Genomic DNA, 21,535 nt, shown 5'->3' on the forward strand with positions numbered 1-21,535 from the left:
TTAAGTAAAGCTGTTTTAGTGTACAGATCATTCCCCTGCAATTTCACTGCTCAATTCACTGTCATTTAGGAGTTAAATCACTTTGTTTCTGTTTATGCAGCCCTAGCCACAGCTCCCCTGGCTATGATTGACAGAACCTGCATGAAAAATAAACAGTTTTCACTTTCAAATAGATGTAATTTACCTTAAATAATTGTATCTCAATCTCTAAATTGAACTTTAATCACATACAGGAGGCTCTTGCAGAGTCTAGCAAGCTATTAACATAGCAGGGGATAAGAAAATCTTAATTAAACAGAACTTGCAATAAAGAAAGCCTAAATAGGGCTCTCTTTACAGGAAGTGTTTATGGAAGGCTGTGCAAGTCACATGCAGGGAGGTGTGACTAGGGTTCATAAACAAAGGGATTTAACTCCTAAATGGCAGAGGATTGAGCAGTGAGGCTGCAGGGGCATGTTCTATACACCAAAACTGCTTCATTAAGCTAAAGTTGTTCTGGTGACTATAGTGTCCCTTTAATTATACATATGATTCAGGCTGGTATTTTTTCCAAGAAAGATGACAACCCTAACTACTCTAAACATAATCATGTATTTCTGACCCTATTGTGTTAAAACTACCAGCCTGGCCCCTTCTTGCCTCCCTAAATATAGTAAAATATTACTTGTATTCAAGTCTGCAGCTGCTGGCTCTGCCTCTGAACTGACTGTCTGCTGACATCATCAGAAGCAAATTACAATACTTCCCCATACTGTCAACTAGGCAGATCAGGGGCAGAGCCAGCAAAGTCCAACATAGCCCTGGCCAATCAGCATCTCCTCATAAAGCACCTCTAGCAGCCATCTGAGGAGTGGCCAGTGGAGTTATTTTCTCTGAAAAGACAGTGTTTACTGCAAAAAAATGATTCTACTTACCAGAACAAATACAATAAGCGGTAGTTGTTCTGGTGACTATAGTATCCCTTTAAGTTTGGAAGCTTAAGAGTGATGTATGGGAACAAAACTTGTGTGGACTGGCTGACAATAAAATTAGTTTAGGTAATGCAGACATTGGTCTCTCTAACACTGTGGCATGTCCCATTTATTCTACACTCACTACATACACCTTTTCTCTGTCTCAGACTATATACCAGGAACTTCTGCCTGCTAGTAAGAAGGTAAGGAGACAAGTGGACCAGCGAGTTCTAGGGGACAGTCCTTAAAAAGCATGGAGTGAGCGCATCATTAGACGCATTTATGTCAAGCTCAGGGTGCTGCCTGCATAGTATTCCCTTAGTTGGACAGCCTGCATGATTAGTGGGCAGCCTGACATGCATTCATGCCAGGCTGTCCTTCAAATTCTTTGTACAGACATGCCCCCTTTTTGGGCACTTTCTCCCCTTTAGGCTGGTCTGGTCACGTGATTTGCACCAGTGGCCCACCCTTTTACCCCGCCCATTGACTTCCTGCTTCACTGGACACTGCTGTTAGGGGTTATGGATTTACTTTAAAGATTAAAGCATAAATTAGAGAGAGATTAGCATAGAGTATGTGTTTTATTATAGCTGCATCCTATGAGTTTCCCTCCAGCACCATCTCCATCATATACATGACGCTAGAGACGCTAGTGTTTTTGGTTGATAAGATTCTGTAATTAGGCCCATCATAACTGTCAGCACCAGGCCCACTGGGCTCTTAATCCAGCCCTGCTCTTAGCCCTGCAATGTGTCTGAGAAACTGCAATAATTACATTGCAGGACTCAGGCTGCCTCTAGTGGCTCTCACTCAGACAGCCACTATAGGCGCTAGTGTCATAGATAAAAGGTACACAAAGGGTTACGCCTTTGCCTTAGTTAAATTCTTCCACGTCTAAAGGGATTAAAAGCGAAAAAGTTTTTGTCAGCAGTTTCTGCAGCTGGTTCTCTTGCTCATGACATGTTACGTTTGCTTTAACCTTGTAGATAACACTTTTGAGTAAGCCATTGTTGCTTGGAGGCATGCACAGTAGACTAATTGCCATTTTATATATACAATGCTCTCCCATTAAAGTTTGAAAAGATGATTTTTGAACTACAACGAGGTGTCTGTGGTTTTATTATCGGTTCTTCCGAGCGCTCGTATATCTAACTAGAAAGCTACAATTTCTGGGGAAATTGTGTGAAGTGTTCTTGCCTCCACCAGTAGTCTACAACTGAAGTGGGCGGAGTAACTTATTATTTATTTATATAGCACATTTAATTGCAACGTTGTTGCCCAAAGTGCTTCACAGTTACATTAAAACATACATTTATAAAAACATTAGCAGATGTATAAAAGGCCCTGTGTATGACATCACTTGCTGCTCCACCCTGGCACAGGTCAGAGTATTTTTGCGGTTGCCATCTTCAAACGGTCGTATTTTAAAAACTATAAACCCTACAGTGAAGAGCTTTATATTGTGAGAATCACAAGACCCAGACCTACATTTTTATGCATAGTATGTCTCTGAGATATTAACAATGAAGGCACAGTCGCAGTTTAGAAATTGCCCTTCAAATGTGAGCTTTGCAGAGTGGAGTTTCAATGAATGTCAATGGACTGCGTGAGTTGCAAACAAATGGTCATATTGTGAAAACTATCAGGACTATGGCTTAGCTGTGGACATTTTTAGTGCCAGCTGGGATAGCTGAACGTGTTGATATAAGATGTGTGTAGGTGGGCCTGAAAATGAGGGAGTGGTGGCAGTTTAGAAATCATGTCCTGATTTTTCAGCTTTTGCCAGCTCCCACTCTAGCTTTGCCATTCATTCCTATGGGACAAATTTCGCCACAAGAACGACAATATTCCGTGAACCATTCGGCGAAACATTCCACAAAGTAATAGCAATCCAATCGGGAACAATCCGCACGTTTCGGTATATTTCTGTCTATGTAGTGTAAAAACTGTGGGAGGAGTTAGGGTGGCAAATTTGGCTATAATAAGAATAATAATAATATATATGTGAGATAACATTAAGTGATCTTGCTATGCAAGAACACTTAATTAGGAGTCCCTGGTTATCTCTCTTGGATGAATTATCTATCATGCATTTCTATATCACTTGGTGCTGTGAAACCCATGAGGTTCAAGCCAAGGGCGCTTTTCCGGATCACACACGGAGGGATCCTTTTGGAAGTGACAGCGAAACCACGCAGCTGCCACAGTAGGAAACTTATTTCTACAACTTTTTCACTCTCACCTCCAGGGGCCACTGGATCTGGGTGAGTATCTGTTTAAAATTGGCTAACTCCCAAGAACCTGTTTTCAATGGTGATATAACCAGAGGCTTTGCTTACATCGTTTGCGTAAAATTGCCATGAATTGTGAACTGGAATTGCAGATTTTAGAGCTCCTATGTGCCGGTCAGGTTGTAATAATTGTTGGCCTGGTAATCTGTTGTATGATTAAAATACGTATCCTCGAGGGGCGGAGCCTAGCTTATAGCCTGAACAGACGTGCAGGAACTGAGCTCCTGACCAAAACTTAAGATTTGGGGGTAAAAACCCAAAAAAACTGGCACGTCTGGTATCAGGAGGACGATAATAGAGAAGGGGATACCCGGGGGCAACGCCTGACACCCGACTCTAACCTAACAGCCGCCGGGAACCCTACAACCCAGTTAAGGCAAGCTGGAGATCGAACCGAGGAAAGGAGGCCGCTCTTCTCACTAGAGATCAGGCAAACAGGCTCAACCCCCCCCCCCCGAACTCCTGCCCCCCCCCCCTTGGACCGGTGGGGGATATCCCGGCCCAAACTAAGCAACCAAGCGACTGTAGTACACACCGAGAGCTACTGTACCAGGGCCTGATCTGGAAACCTGGGTGAGCCACGAGGCACCAGCAAGATGGCCGCCGCAGCACAATCCCAGCACAGTCCACCAAGCTTACCGCACCAGAGCTGGAGAGAGGCTTTTGAAACCCGCTTTGAGGCTGTTTGCCAAGCATTCTGGGACCACATAGCCAAACGTGGGGCCCTGCCAGCAACCCCTGACATAGCATCTACCTGCCACACAGCAGCGGACACCTGCCTCCCTTCCGGGTCGGGGGCCCAACTGGAGGAGACTCCAGGCCGCAGTCCGACCACCCGCGGGGACAACCGCAAGCCGGGAACCCTGGGGACCCAAGATCTGACCTCGATGGAGGAAGATCCACAAACAAAGGGCACTAGCTCCTTACAAAGCCCGGAGCCGAAGAGACAGGGACCTGTCGTGCTGCACACAGCACTCGAACAGCGAACAGGGCAACCCATGCTCACACGCATCGGGAAAAGGCACAGATAAAGTAGACCTTGACGCGGACCCTACACTGAGGCAAGCAAGAGGCATAGGCTGAGGACGGCGGACAACACATCCATAAGCTCACCTCCTGAAGCATGACACCGGCCTGAGAACCGACCACACCACTTGGACACTGATAACAGTACCTCAGCTTAGCCTCACAATAGCCAGCAACAATAACCCTCTCTTCCAAAGCTATGTTATGTTTGTCATATATGCCGTTGCTTACTCAGCTTGTCACACATAGACGCTACACTTCAATGCCAAACACGAGCAGCATCACATGACACTAGCCAAGCCTAGCACATTAACCATAACAACTGTGCATGATCTACCTGCCTAGCAATGTATACCAAACGTGAACTACCACTCCTAGCATATTAACCATACAAAAATGTGCACAATCTACACGCCTAGCAAAGTATACCTGTATTAACCGTAAGCTACTAACTTGACCTACGCTCTGACCAAGCTTGTTCACAGCATAAACACATAATTACAGTTGAAGCTACACTGTTAAACCTGCTTATGTTATTATAAAATTGTGCCTGAAATGCTTGAAGAATGCTTTTGGGGCACTTCGAGCCTGCATGTACCATTTCTTTTTTTTTTTTTTTGGTTTTAAAGTTGTTTTTATTGAGTATAAAAGGAATAATACAATACAGGAGTAATACATTACAAACACGTTAGTACAATCGGAATGACAAGACAAGTGTGTGAAGTTGGTGAACGAAAAGTATCATAACTGCCGACTAGACAAAGTATATAACAACTAATATCACAGAAACAGTACGGTTAGAGGTAGTAATATTAATAAAACTACTTAATGTCCATTGTGTGCAAGCAGATAGATGAATAGTTGGTCGACTTTGGCCCTAACATGACATTTGTAAACAGATAAAGTCTCGAATAATACCTGTTGAGTGGGCGACACAAGTCAATCAAATATCAGTAATATGGTGGGAGGTCATCATCTGTCGTTTCCTGCAGGAGACCCTGATTTTATGGACAGTTTGCTAGGTAATGGGAAAGTCTTCTAGGGGGTCAACATGAGTGCAACCATATCTAAGAAAAATCTCAGTCTGCTAAGAGAGTTACCCATTGTTATTGTGTATGCATGTGGGTTGGCTGGTTTTTGGATTAAAAGGAGGTAATCTCCTCCATCTGCCTTGTGTTTCCTACTGTTTGGATCCGTTCCCTGATAGGAGAAAAGAATGAGTGGCCGATTGTTGACATATCTGGACAACTGTAAACAGAGAGAGTGATGCATACTGCACGTTGAGTGGAAGACACAAGTCCATCAGATATCGGTAGTAGGTAACAGGACATAGTCTGTCGTGCATGTACCATTTCTATGCACTGCAAAAAAAAATACGTATCCTCCACGGCATATCTTCTGATCTGTGCTTAGTATAAATTTTACGGCTAAGTCTCTGTTAAAATTCCTCTGCAGGGGTGGGTTGTGTGTGTTTACACACTGTTGTTAAGTGTTCTTATTACACTTGTTAGTGTTTTTTTGTTGTTTATACAAGAATTACACTGTGACAAACTGCTTGCCTCAACTTGAGGGTCTAGCTAACCCTGGTATAATAATGGGGAACTCTTATAGTCTCCCTGGGGAGGATATGACGGCTATAGAAATCATGAAAAATCACGACGGCAAAGATTCTGTGAGAGGCATTACATCTATGCTAAAGAAAGCATTAAAGGAACACTATAGTCACCTAAATTACTTTAGCTAAATAACGCAGTTTGGGTGTATAGATCATTCTCCTGCAATTTCACTGCTCAGTCCACTGTCATTTAGGAGTTAAATCACTTTGTTTCTGTTTATGTAGCCCTAGCCACACCTCCCCTGGCTATGATTGACAGAGCCTGCATGAAAAAAAAAACTGGTTTTACTTTCAAACAGATGTAATTTACCTTAAATAATTGTATCTCAATCTCTAAATTGAACTTTAATCACATACAGGAGGCTCTTGCAGGGTCTAGCAAGCTATTAACATAGCAGGGGATAAGAAAATCTTAATTAAACAGAACTTGCAATAGTTACATAGTTACATAGCTGAAAAGAGACTTGCGTCCATCAAGTTCAGCCTTCCTCACATATGCTTTTGCTGTTCATCCAAAAGAAGGCAAAAAACCCAGTCTGAAGCGCTTCCAATTTTGCAACAAACTAGGAAAAAATTATTTCCTGACCCCAAAATAGCAGTCAGATGTCTCCTTGGATCAAGCAGCTATTATCCCACTAATTAGAAATTGTATCCCTGTATGTTATGTTTTTGCAAGTATTTATCCAATTGCAATTTAAACATCTGTATAGACTCTGACAAAACCACCTCTTCCGGCAATGAATTCCATATCCTTATTGCTCTTACTGTAAAAAAAAACCTTTTCTTTGCCTTAGATGAAATCTCCTTTCTTCAAGCCTAAATGTGTGACCTTGTGTCCTATGTATAGCCCTGTTTATGAATAGATTTCCAGATAATAGTTTGTACTGGCCCCGAATATATTTGTATAATGTTATCATATCCCCTCTAAGGCGCCATTTTTCCAAACTGAAGAGATTTTAATTTTTTAACCTTTCTTCATAACTAAAATGCTCCATTCCTTTTATCAATTTTGTAGCTCGTCTCTGCACTTTTTCTAGTGCCATGATATCCTTCTTTATAACAGGTGCCCACAATTGCACAGCATATTCAAGTTGTGGTCTTACCAGCGATTTATAAAAAGGCAAAATTATATTTTCATCTCGAGAATTTATGCCCCTATTTATACATGACAAAACCTTACTGGCCTTAGCAACGGCAGATTGACATTGCATATTGCTACCTAATTTGTTGTCTATAACAATTCCCAAATCCTTCTCGTGTGTGGTTGTCCCTAGTTCACTACCATTTAGGGTGTAAATTGCTTGTGCATTCTTAACCCCGAAGTGCATAACTTTGCATTTTTCTACGTTAAATTTAATCTGCCATTTTAGTGCCCAGTCCCCCAATCTATCCAAATCCCTCTGCAGCAAGGCAATATCCTGCTCACATTTTATTACTTTACAAAGTTTTGTGTCATCTGCAAACACTGATACATGGCTTTCAATGCCCATTTCAAGATCATTTATAAATATGTTAAATAGAAGCGGTCCCAAAACAGAACCCTGAGGGACACCACTTACCACTTTTGTCCAGCTTGAAAATTTACCATTTATGACAACTCGCTGTACTCTATCCTTAAGCCACTGTTCTACCCAAGAACAAGAATATTCATCTAGACCAATTTCTTTTAGTTTGAAGACTAACCTATTGTGAGGAACCGTATCAAATGCCTTGGCAAAATCCAAGTAGATCACATCCACTGCAACACCCTGATCTATATTTCTACTTACTTCTTCGTAGAATGCAATTAGGTTAGTTTGACATGACCTATGTTTCATAAAACTATGCTGATTATTGCTAATAACACAGTTCTTCCCAATGAATTCCTGAATATTATCCCTTAATAGCCGTTCAAATAATTTCCCAGTCACAGAAGTTAAGCTCACAGGTCTATAATTTCCAGGCAAGGATTTTGAACCCTTTTTAAATATAGGAACAACATCTGCCTTCCTCCAATCCTCCGGTACAATACCTGAAACAAAAGAATCTTGAAAAAAATAGGGCTCTCTTTACAGGAAGTGTTTATGGAAGGCTGTGCAAGTCACATGCAGGGAGGTGTGACTAGGGTTCATAAACAAAGGGATTTAACTCCTAAATGGCAGAGGATTGAGCAGTGAGGCTGCAGGGGCATGGTCTATACACCAAAACTGCTTCATTAAGCTAAAGTTGTTCAGGTGACTATAGTGTCCCTTTAATGACTCTAGAAGGGAGCTTAGATCCACAACTATGGAAAGAATTCATGGCAAAGCATAAAGGATGGCTTGAAGATAAAAAGTTAACAGAGAAAGCTAAAAAAATAACATGATACTGCAGTCAAATTGGCACAGTGTGGCTGTAGAGAAACTACTCGAAGGGGGATACCCTATTATCTAATGTTATGGGTCGTTGCATGATGCTTCCCCTAAGGAAACAGCCTCCTTACCCTGAGCAGGCACACAGTACAGATGGTAATATGAAAACCCCACAGGTGTCCACAGTAAACCCAGTCACTGGAGACTCTTATTGGATTTGCCCCACCTGCCAGTGGAATAATCCTTGGTGGGAAGATAAGTGCAGTAACTTTGGTTTCCCTAGAAACCCACAGCATATGCTTATGCCCATGCAGCTTAGAAGTGGGTTGGTGACTGCTAGTAGTGACTTAACTGTTGATATGGATCAATCTGGTGCATCAGCAAATCATAGTGATGCCCCTGGTCAGGTGTCAAACCCCCAATTAAGCCAGTGGTGGGCTTACAGACCAGCTGGCCATGTTAAAACAATTACCCAACCCTGATGACTCTCCAATGCTCCTTGTAAATACCCTTGATAGTATTAAAGCCACTTATAATTGCACTTGGGGTGATTTAGAATCTCTGGTCCGTGCTAAAGCCGGTCTAGTTATGGCCAGCATACTCAAATATACTACTGATGTTGAAAAGGGGATTTTACAAGCTGCCCCACATAACGGAGACCAACAGTGGTATTTGAAACAATATGATTCTGGTGTACCTTACATTAAAGCCTTAGAAAAATGGGCACAGACCAGGCTCACCAACCTTTCATCCCAACTCAAAGATCTTACCCAAAAGAAGGGGAGTCAGTTGAAAAATCAGATGTCTAGGGGCCAACACCATTCAAATTAGAGCCAGCATACAGGTCCTGTATGCTGGAATTGCAATAAAATAGGACACATCAAGAGAAACAGCCGCTGCCTGCCTAGACAAAATCAGACTCCTCAGAATGCAAATCCTTCCACTGCCCCATAGGACAGTGACAACCCCATTGTACAGCGCTATGGAATTTGCTGGTGCTATATAAATGATAAAATAATAATAATAACCCCTGCACTCTATTGTTGTGTATTATGGCTCAGGTCCTATGCCTATTGTAAATGTTACCTTGCCCGGTAACAGAAAAATACCCTTTCTTTTAGACACTGGGACAGTCTGTTCCATTGTGCAGGGAAAATGTTTTTCCCTATGAAAAATCAAATTATGTATTAACATACGTGGATGGGACTCCGGCTGACTTTCCTTTGTCTCACCAAATTAAGCTTAGGCTTCTTGACTCGACTGCCTTGGTCAGTTTTCCCCAACCCAGTCCTCGTGGATCACCAACAGTCCAGGATTTATGTATTTCCCTGTTTTATTCCAATAGAGATACTGACAAAACCTAAACTGTTGGTCGTCCATGAGGACTGGGTTGGGGAACACTGGTGTAAAGAATACAATTCTATCCATTGCTAATTAATGGATAACAACAAAAAGAGAAAATTTGCAGTTCAGACTTTTACCATCTCTGCTGTCTAAATATCCTGTTGGTAAAGAAGCAGTTCTAAGAGTAGTTTCACTTACCTGATATCACCCTTATGTCTTCCCCGTAGCTTAGAGGATCGTAAAGTATAAAGGAAAGAAGGAACTCCTTTTGAGCTACACAATGTCACCAAAACACCTGCTGATGCCTTTTCTGGAATTGAAGTCCTACTTAAGGTCTCACGGCAACGCTGCTCTGTTTTACTACAAAGGACATTGCTGGTTGATTGTGAGATATTCCGTGTGCTGATACCACGAAAGAGAAAGTGTTGATGCATTGGGTCTCTGTAGATACATGAGTACAAGAGAAATGGAGTAATAAAATACATATAATTAAGTAAAAAACAAACTAAAAGAGAGTATAAGTAGCGTGTCCTTCTGTGGGTTCCTGCTAAGGTCTCAGGCTAGTTTTAGATTACCTGTGCAATTATCATACCATTTGCATTTCAGACTCATCCCAACTGGTTGCTACCAACATTGTGGCAACAGGTTGGAAAGGCCCTTTTCTGATCCAGCATGACTTTGCCCCTGTACATGCTGGGCAGGAGCAAGGATTCGGGTGTAGAGGAACTCAAGTTGCTTGTACAGAGCCCTGCCCTCCACCACACTGAAGACCTTTGGGATGCACAGGAACACCAGAACTTCTCATACAACATTAGTTGCCTGACCTCACAAATGCTATTTTGGCTAAATGTGGACAAATTCCCACAGACTCAATTCAAAATGTTGTGAAAAATCTTCAAAATCTAAATAAAGGATAAAACATCTGTTTTACTCGTACTTAGTAAATACATTCTATTGCATATAAACAATATATCAAAAAGATGTGGTATGGTGGGTACAAAATATAGGCAAACCCTTGGGATCCTAGGAAACAACTTAAATAGGAATATGCCCCTTCTCAAATGAATTGGTGCTATTCAATGGACACTAAAAGCATCAGAACAGCATTAGCTTAATGAAGCAGTTTGAATGTATAGATCATGCCCCTGAGGTTTCACTGCTCAATTTTATGTAATTTATAAGTTAAAGCGACACTATAGTCACCAGAACAACTATAGCTTGTTGTATTTGTTCTGGCGAGTAAAATCATTCCCTTCAGGCTTTTTTTTGTTTTTTCCTTTTTATTATTATTCACATGTTCTTGCTTTGTGCAGAGGGAATTAAGTATGGGAACATAGAAGAGAAGTAGGGGAACAAAACTAGTATGAACTAGCTGACTATAAAATAGTTGACAAGAAGCTGACTCTGCCTATTGTGCAAATGCTCATCCTGCTTTGGTCTCTCTACAGTGTAGCACATGAGTCGTCAACCTAGTCCCTACCGCCCACTAGTGGGCGTTTTGGGATTCCAGGTGGGCGGTAGGGACTTTGGAGGTTAAAACCTCCTTTTGAGCGAGCGAGCGGATGGGTGTGCGTGCGCGCGAGCGAGCGAGCGCACACATCAAGAAACCAACGTGCGCGAGAATGCGTGTGGTTGTGATTTTGGAGGTTAAAACCTCCTTTTGAGGAGTGGGCGGGTGCAGGCAGGCGCGAGCGCACACATCAATCAACCTCCTTTTGTGCGATAAAGGGCGAGCAGGCGCGAGCAAGCGCACACATCAATGAACTAACGCGCGCATGCACGCAAACACGTGGGAAGAGGAAGGGGAGGAGTGGAAACTGATAGCAGGGACAGGCAGAAGCAGGCAGAAACGGAGCAGAGCAGTTGCAAAATAGGAGAAAGAAAAGTTATAGGCAGGAGAAAGAGAATTGTTGTTGGCTAATAATAATAAGTGGGCTAACTAGCTCAGCCTTACTTTTGTACCTCAGGAAGGTAAAAGAAAGGAGATAAAAAGGAAAAGATAAAAAAAAAATTACAAAAAAAGGGAAGAAAAATAGAGAAAAGGGGCTAAAATAAAGGAGGAGAGTAAGCAGTGTTTAGTCTGGCTCATAAGTTTAGTTTTGTTATCTTATAAAAGAAAATAAAAAAATAAGTAAGGGAAGCAGAAGGAGAAAATAAAAAAAGGGAAAAAGAGATCCTTGATATAGTGATATACTATAAAAAAGGTAAAGAAAAAGTAGGCAGGAAAAGGGATTTCTTTTGATGGTGACACTTAATAAAAATAGGCACCTAATACAGCATTGTTTTTGGTGTTTGTAATAAAAGGGAAAAGAGGAGGGAAAAAAGCACTGTGTGGAGTGCAGATCAAAACGTAAGAGTAAAAGCAATTAAGTAATTAAACTTTATAAAGTTAAAAACATTATAAACATGCATAAAGTAGAAATAAAAAGATAAATGTATGTACATTTTTTTTTTTTTACAAACACTCTCCTTTCTAAAAAAATATTCTGCACTTGCGCGAAAACTGGTGGGCGGTAAGGAAAATTTTCCATCAAGAAAGATGCATTAGTGGGCGGTAGGTAGAAAAAGGTTGACTACCACTGGTGTAGCATATTTCATTTCTGTTACACTCACTAAATCCACTTTTTTCTCTTTCCCAGACTGTTTACCAGGAGCTTCTGCTTGTTAGTACGAAGGAAAGGAGAGTAGTGGACAAGTGAGTAGTGGGGGACACCAAGAAACTGTTACCAGAAAGAGTATTGCAAGCACATCATTAGATGTGTTTGTGGCAAGCTCAGGGTGCTGAAACAGTGTTATTTGCATAGTCCGCCTTTAGTTAGCAGGTGTGCGTGATTGGTAGGCAGCCTGGCATGCATTAATGCCAGGCTGACCTCCCAATCCAGACTGACCTGTCAATTTTCCAGGAGGATCTGCTTCTTTGGCTGGAACTAGTGACAGGATTTACATCACTGACCTACTTCCTTTGACCCCACCCACCAGCTTCCACATTCACAAGACGTCAATTTTGGGGGTATGGATATGGTTGAGAGATGAGAGCGAGAGATTAGCATAGGGTATGTGTATTATTATAAATGCATCCTGTGGTTTCCCTCCAACACCACCTCCACCAGATACAAGACACTTGGGAGGTAGGATTGTTTCAATGTTTTATGTCAATAAGATTCTGTAATGAGTCTCAGCATAATTTTCAGCACCAGGCCCAATAGGCTCTAAATCTGGCCCTGGGAATGGGTCTTAGAAACAAGCTCTTGGAGCTTCACCCAGCACTAGATTTGATTCTTAGTTTATTAGCTAGTATTGTATTTTTGATATTAGTGAGTGGTATATGTTAGTGACTGTGACGGATCACCCTGTCCCTGGATTGTAAACCCCTTCATTTCATTCCTCAATGAGTTCGTAACATTGCCTTCTATTTAGTTTATTTCTAATTTGTTCCCCTACCGAACAAACTACCGAACAACCAGACCACCCATGTGTGGAGTGTGTCCCTCATTAACCTCTATCACCTCTTTAACACCTCGAAAACCACAAGCATTCTAAGCAGTCGGCTGAGTGGTCGACGTTCTGTATACGAACATGTGGAGGCGGCCATATTTAGCGGCGAACACATACAGCGGTGTTTGGGTTGTCAAGTGCATGAAACTATAATCAGACACTCGACAGCGCGAACACCGCTAGGACTTCCATATCTTCATGCGTTCGTCTGGATTCATATGAAAAGAGCAGCGTTCGGTAGGAATACGCTCCTGAACCAGATACATAGACTAAGTACCCATACAAACTCCTACGTTCTGTATTTTGACTGTTTCATGTATTCCTGAAATAGACCGACCGCACAGTCTGATTTCATGGAACTCTTTTGGGCAGGAGCCTCGTGTGCAGTCAGTCAAAATGTGACTTCCGTGAAATCCCGAAACCCTGAACCGATCTGGGTGATCTTTGTATATGTTGGTCCCCCAGATCGGGGCTATCAGGGGATATAACTTTAGTGGGGTTTACGTGAGTTTTAGGGGTACTTCCAGGATACTGTTAATGCGTATATTTTTCCTGTGCTTGGAGATAATTGGATTATGTGAGTACAGTTCCTGATTCAATTATCTCCCAAGCACAGAGGAGGGATTTCATTGTTTGTGTATGGGAGTGTCCTGGACCTGAGAGCTAATGTCATTGTATAATTGGCTGTACTGCAGTATACTCTCAGGTCCAGAGGGGGGTGCCCCTTGCATGGGGATTGACATAAAAGGCTGTGTGTGGCTCCATTAAAACCAGTTATATCACAGCATAGAGCCTCACCTCATGTTTGTGGGAGAAAGCTATAACAGCTGTCTCTCTTCTGCTTGGAGTGCTTAATCACTAGCTCTTGTAAGAGCTGTTCCTGCTCTGCTCTACAGCATACCTCCCACTAGGGGGAAAAGAACATATCTGGCGGCGAAACCCCTTTTCCCCATCAGGGAGGCCACCACAGTGACATAGGACTATATTATGAAGGAGTTATATCCTATTCTGAGTTTACATTTTATATCCTAAGTTAGTTTGGTTGGTTTCAGAATTAGGCAGATTTGAAAAGATCTATATAAAAAAAAAAATATATATATATATATATATATATATATATATATATATATATATTGTTATATTTGTTTAAACTGATTTAGCTTCATTCGTATATAATTTTTTTTTATTCATCTTCACTTGTTTTTTTTGTTATAATTATGACTTTTTATTTATTTTTGCGTTTTATTGTTTTTTATATTTTTCCTCAGGCCCTATAAAATTCACAGGTAAAGTGCTGCCCTATTAAGATTCATGTTGCTTTAAATGAATCCCTCCAATTTATTTGAGATGGTATATTTGTATATTTAAGTTAGTTCCTGGGAACCAAAGTGTGTACCTTTGAATAAATGTACTGAGCACGAAACAATTAAAGGAACACTTTAGGCACCCACACCACGTCATCTCATTGAAGTGGTCTGTTTGCAGTGTCCCTCTCCCCTTAACCCTGGAATGTTTACATGAAAGGGTTAAGACTGCCTCTAGTGGCTCTCTAACAGACAGACACTAAATATGCTTCCTGGACTCCATGAAACAACGCTGGACGCTGGACGTTCTCACACTTTGCATGAGGACGTCCAGCGTGTTGAAATCCCCAATTATTATTATTATATTATATATATAGCGCCAGCAAAATTCCGTAGCGCTGTACAATGGGTGGACTAACAGACACATAAGTGTAACCAGACAAATGGACGCACAGGAACAGAGGGGTCGAGGGCCCTGCTCAATGAGCTAACATTCTAGAGGGAGTGGGGTATAGTGACACAAAGGGTATAAGTAGGGGTAATAAAATAGGATGCTAGAAAAGTATTCACTGGGAACTTATTCCCAGTTATTTTTGACAGTTGCAGGAGAGGAAAATCTGCTAACAGTTTAAATGATATGCTTTCCTGAAGAAAAGATGTATTTCTATTTGATTGTATCACTTGTATTTTACTATTGCTCCTGATGAAGTCTAATCTTTAGACGAAACGTGTAGAGCTACCTGCAATTCTGTGACCTGCTCCTTCCATTCACCACCTTGGAGAGAGGGACACAGATTTTGATGAGCATTTTTATTTCCTACTGTTTGTAAGTTTTTCAATTAAAGGCGTATTTTTTCCATCATTAAGATTTTACACTATGTCCAGTTCTTCTTTTCACTGCATGTACCCTTGAGGAATTTCATTGCAAGATCCAAAGATAATCTGATGGGCTTGAATTACTCCTTTATTCTGTGAGTGCAATACTTTTAGCAGGGACATCTCTACTTAAAGGACCACTCTAGTGCCAGGAAAGCATACTCGTTTTCCTGGCACTAGAGTGCCCTGAGGGTGCCCCCACCCTCAGGGACCCCCTCCCCCCTGGCTCTGGAAAGGGGAAAAGGGTTAAAACTTACCTTTTTCCAGCGCTGGGCGGGGAGCTCTCCTCCTCCTCTCCGCCTCCGTTCCTCCCCGTCGGCTGAATGCGCACGCGCGGCAAGAGCTGCGCGCGCATTTAGCCGGTCACATAGGAAAGCATTCATAATGCTTTCCTATGGACGCTTGCGTGCTCTCACTGTGATTTTCACAGTGAGAATCACGCAAGCGCCTCTAGCGGCTGTCAGTGAGACAGCCACTAGAGGAAATAGGGGAAGGCTTAACTAATTGATAAACATAGCAGTTTCTCTGAAACTGCTATGTTTATAAAAAAAATTGTTAACCCTAGCTGGACCTGGCACCCAGACCACTTCATTAAGCTGAAGTGGTCTGGGTGCCTAGAGTGGTCCTTTAATGGTGTTTCCCTATGAGTGTTCTCCGCTTTTGTTTTTTCTAGGTGTATCTTGTTTTGTATACAAGTGAAATATGCTTGGTTTTGCACTTTTTTCACTAAGTTTTCACAATACATTGATTTAGTGGTGTGGTTTTGCCTCTATACAGAGCCTACTCAGACTGGGATGTGGCCAAACACCATTCTTTTTGCAGCAGGTGTATAGCACTGCAGAACTCTGGATTATGTTGTGTAGTTTGGTTGCATTACCTTTGTCAACAAAGGACCGGTGGATGAAACAGCAAATTCTGGTCATTTTTTTTTTTTTTTTAAATAAACAATAGCCTTTGTCCTATTAAAAAGAGAAAGAGAAGAACAATGCATTAAAGCAACATAGTAGGGGTCCACTTGAATGACCCTCTATTAATATGCAGCGAACAGTGGTTCAAATGTTTCATAACCCCTGTTCCTTCTTCAAAAGGAATGGAGCACTTTAGTTACGAAGAAAAGTAAAAAAAAAAATGAAATCTCGTAGTTTGGAAATACGGCGCCTCAGAGGGGATATGATAACATTATACAAGTATATTCAGGGCCAGTACAAACCATTATCTGGAAATCTATTCATAAACAGGGCTATACATAGCACACAAGGTTACGCATTTCGGCTGGAAGAAAAGAGATTTAATCTAAGGCAAAGAAATGTGTTTTTTTACAGTAAGAACTATCAGGATATGGAATTTTCTGCTTGAAGAATTGGTTTTATCAGATTGGTTTTGTCATACAGATGTTTAAACAACAATTTGATACATACTTCCAAAAACATAACATACAGGGATATAATTTCTAATTAGTGGGGTAATAGCTGCTTGATCCAAGGAGATATCTGTCTGCCATTTTGGGGTCAAGAAGGAACTTTTTCCTAGTTTGTTGCAAAATTGGAAGTGATTCAGACTGGGTTTTTTGCCTTCTTTTGGAGCAACAGCAAAAACATATGTGAGGAAGGCTGAACTTAAAGGAGGCGAGTCTCTTTTCAGCTATGTAACTATGTAAATGTACAATGACTTTCAAAGTGGTTGTCGTTTTGTGGTTGTCTCATTGACAGCCGCTAGAGGCTTTTGCGTGCTTTTCACTGTGAAAATCACAGTGAGAAGACGCCAGCATCCATAGGAAAGCATTGTAAATGCTTTCCTATGCGACCGGCTGAATGCGCGCGCGGCTCCTGCCGCGCATGCGCATTCAGCCGATGACGTTGTGAGGGAGGAGGAGGAAAGCTCCCCGCCCGGCGCTGGAGAAAGGCAAGTGTTTAACCCCTTCCTCTCTCCAGAGCCCGGCGGGAGGAGGTCCCTGAGGGTGGGGGCACCCACAGGGCACTATAGTGCCAGAAAAACAAGTATGTTTTCCTGGCACTATAGTGGTCCTTTAAGCTGGGTGCCATTTCACCCAAAATCCTCAGGCTTTCTCCAATAGAATTTCTGAATATGGCATCTCCATTTAATTTCCTTACATGAGATGTAGATTATACATTTAAAGACAGTACTAAATTTAATTTTACCATTCGCATAGTTTTGATCACATAAATATATAAATCTTAACCCCTTAAGGACTGAAGACGGTTCAGGACCGTCATCGGCATTTTTGCGATGCCGACCGATGACGGTCCTGAACCGTCCTAACTTTAAAATGTACTTACCCGATCGCCGTTGTTCCCCCGGCGGCGATCGGCGGGGCTCCCGTTGTGGGGAGACTGCCTGCAGCCCAGACAGTCTCCCCATGGCGAATTAGGACCCCTGGGGCCATGTGATCGCTCAACAGAGCGACCACATGGTCACAATAGGTGTCCATGTGTCTGCCTGCAGGGGGACTGTCTGTGCTGACAGGCAGTCTCCCTGCTAGTGTAAAATCAAAGAAAAAATAAAGTTAATGTTAATAATAAAAAAAAATTATATATGTGTGTATATATATGATATATAGACATATATTATATCTATATAATATATGTCTATATATCATATATATAATATCATACTATGTGTATTTTTATATTATGTACATATATTAATATAAAAATACACTTATAATTAAATTACACACGTATATATATATTATTATAAAATACAAATAATAAGTAAATGAAATTAAATAATTTTTTTAAAAAATAATAAAAAATAAAAAAAATTATATAACTGTATTTTGATATTAAAATATATACATTTATATCAAAATACACTTAGAATAAAATTGTATATATATATATATATATCTATGTAGATATAAATAAATAAAAATAATACGAAATATACATTTGTTTATATACAAAATTACATAAATAATTATATAAATATACACGTAGACTTCAAATATATAAATGTGCATATATATTTAAATTCTACGTGCATATTTATGTAATATTTTTACATAATTAAATAATTTTATTAATTGCAATTTGAGGGACCTGCCCGCCAACCCAGTCTGAAATTGCAGAGAATTTATTTTGCTAGCACTGTATTTTACCCTGTAACTTTCTAAGACACCCTAAAACCTGTACGTGGGGGGTACCGTTTTACTCGGGAGACTTTGCTGAACACAAATATTAGTGATTCCAAACAGTAAAACCTATCACAGCGATGATATTGTCAGTGAAAGTGACTTTTTTCAAATTTTTCACACACAAACAGCACTTTTACTGATATAATTGTTGTGATACGTTTTCCTGTTTTGAAACACTAATATTTGTGTTCAGCAAAGTCTCCCGAGTTTAACAGTACCCCCATGTACAGATTTTATAGCATTTTTGGAAGTTACAGGGTCATACATATGGGTCAAATATTTTTACATTGAAAATGGCCAGGTTGGTTACGTTGCCTTTGAGAGCGTATGGTAGCCCAGGAATGAGAATTACCCCCATGATGGCATACCATTTGCAAAAGAAGACAACCCAAGGTATTGCAAATGGGGTATGTCCAGTCTTTTTAGTAGCCACTTAGTCACAAACACTGGCCAAAATTAGCGTTTAATTTAGTTTTTTACTTTTTCACACACAAACAAATATGATGCTAACTTTGGCCAGTGTTTGCGACTAGGTGGCTACTAAAAAAGACTGGACATACCCCATATTGAATACCCTGGGTTGTCTACTTTAAAAAAAATATGTACATGTGGGGTGTTATTCAGAGAATTTTGACAGATAATAGTGTTACAATGTCACTATTGATAAATTTGAAAAAATGTATGTTTTGAAACCACAATATCCTACTTGTACCTATAGCCCTATAACTTGCAAAAAGCATGTAAACACTGGATATTTTAAAACTCAGGACAAAATTTCGAATCTATTTAGCAGTTTTTTTTATTCGCTTTTGTAGATGAGTAAAAGATTTTTCAAGTAAAAGTCAAAAAACATGTATTTTTTTCATTTTTTTCATCATATTTTTTAATTTTTTTTAAATTAAATTACATGAGATTATATAAATAATGGTATGTAAAGAAAGCCTTTTTGTCCTGAAAAAAACAGCATATAATTTGTATAGGAACAGTAAATGAGAGAGCGGAAAATTACAGCTAAACACAAACACCACAAAAGTGTAAAAAAGAGGCCTGGTCGCAAATGTACAACATCGCAAAAACAGTCCAGTCCTTAAGGGGTTAATCCATTAAGGACACAGCTTCAAACGGCTTGTCTTACCCTTAAGAACACAAGCCATTTTTGCATTATATACTGTTTTTTAAAGGGGTGGAAAAGGGCTTTAATTTGATGTCACATATACGTAGATACATTCTCATTAATTATAAACAAAATGCCAAAAAATAAATATATTTTTTTACAGTTTTGGCAATAATAGTGTGTGCATAATATGTCCAGCTTATAAAAAGTAATTCAAAATAAATAAATTTATGTGTCTTGATTTATAGAGTACATCATAATAGGATTTCAGCTTATTTTGCAAGTTATAGGTCACAAAATACAAGGACTAAAATAGAATTTCAAGTAGACATCACAGGCTATTTACATGAGGTTAGTTTGACCCTCTTTACGTTTACCATTTCATTGCCAATCTGCTAGATATTGGAGTAAAATTGTGTTTTTTCTTTATTTTGGCATATACACATATAACAAGGTTTTTGTAATGTGTATTTCACAAAGCTGGTGTGTGTTATTCCTGCACAGAACCCCATATTGTGTTCAGCTACATCTGCTGAGTATAACAAAACCCCCATTGTATGCCTATTCTGTAAAGCTACAATGCCACATAAGAGACAAGGCTATTTCAGTTTCTATAGTTAGAATTTCCGTAGATGGATTGGACGGGCCTATGTCTAATTTTAGGGTATTATAGCAGTGTGACTGTTCAAATAACCCCACAAAGGGCTTTCATTAACTTTTTCACCAATTTATGTCTGTGGTGAGGGGGGAAAAATTGCATTATTACATATATGTTGCATTTTTGTTGAATTTTCATGGAGGGTTTTGATGCGTTCGTGTCCCACTTTAGAGCACTTGAGCAGGCTACATATTCCAGCTACACCATACAGGCATACCATTTCTTAAAGAAGGCATCCCAGGGTATTTCAAAAGGCATATTTTGAACCTTAGCGTGGGATCATTTTTCCGCTCGCTTGTACCAAGTGTAGTGGTAATAAGTATTTTTTTTCTGCCTTTTTGACACACACAGCGAGTTTGTACTGTATATTTTGAAAACCTTGTGTGCCATGGCTCTATAATACTTCCTATCTTGCTTAGCTATGTCATCTGAGCACAGCAATATCCCAACATGTACCTTTTCCAGGTATTTGTGGACATTGAAGGGGCACATTTGAGACACAGCCATTTAAGTTTTTTCAAACTTTCCATTTTTACGCTGTATCCATACCCCACTTTGTGGTTTTTTTAAGTAGGTTGATTATTTTCCGCTAGCTTGTACCAAGTATAGTGGTAATAAGCATTGTTTCTGCCTTTTTGACACACAAAGTGAGTTTGCACAGTATATTTTGCAAAACGTATGCGTGCTACGACTGTATAATACTTCATATATTTCTCAACTATGTCGTCTGAGTGCAGCAATACACTGGCGGCTCTAGACCTTACGAGGCCTTAGGCGAAACTCAAACATGAGGCCCCCACTAATACCCAAAGTTAGGGGTTGTATTGTGTGTGTATAAGGTGCTGTAGTTGTATTGAAGGACAAGCTTGCAGAGCTGGATATAGAGAGCTAATCTCTGTATTCATTGTTCAGAGGCTGGCAGTGTCGCGACTACCTGTGCCGCTGCGTTGTGAGCTCTCCGACTGTAGTTATGGTATAATTTGCAAACTAAATTCATTTGCAATAAACAAATGTAATTAGCAATTATGCTAATCATTTATACATGACTGTGGAGTATGATTACATAGCCTTGCAGTCATGTATACATTAGTGCCGGTGTGTGTATTTCTGAGTGTGTCTGGCATTGTCTACCTGTGTATGTGCATGAAAGTGTGTGTCTGAGTGAGAGTATCCTTGTGTGTGAATGTATGTCTCTATGAGCATGTGTCTGGGACCGTATGTGTGTGGGGTAGATGCTTGCGATGTGTGGTGTTAATGGGGGCTGCCTGTGACCTTTGTGCATGTATGTATGATGAATGTCTTCAGTTTGTGACTGTGACAAGGTGAGTAAAGGGGTAACTGTGGCAGGGTGAGGGGGGTAAATGATGGGGGTGAG

The 21,535-nt window shown here is 40.4% G+C and overlaps 1 protein-coding gene across 2 annotated transcripts in view; it reads right to left on the reverse strand.

The window, feature by feature from the left end:
- NUDT8 (nudix hydrolase 8) overlaps positions 1–21,535 on the reverse strand; it is a 57,118-nt gene that overhangs the window by 6,761 nt on the left and 28,822 nt on the right. For both annotated transcript variants that reach the window (XM_063434919.1, XM_063434920.1), the window contains exon 2: positions 9,758–10,000. In XM_063434919.1, the coding sequence (XP_063290989.1) occupies positions 9,758–9,993 (236 nt within the window). In that variant the 5' untranslated portion in view covers positions 9,994–10,000. The remainder of the gene's footprint in view (positions 1–9,757; positions 10,001–21,535) is intronic.

This window comes from Pelobates fuscus, chromosome 10 (genome assembly GCF_036172605.1).
Source record: "Pelobates fuscus isolate aPelFus1 chromosome 10, aPelFus1.pri, whole genome shotgun sequence".
NCBI lineage: Eukaryota > Metazoa > Chordata > Amphibia > Anura > Pelobatidae > Pelobates > Pelobates fuscus.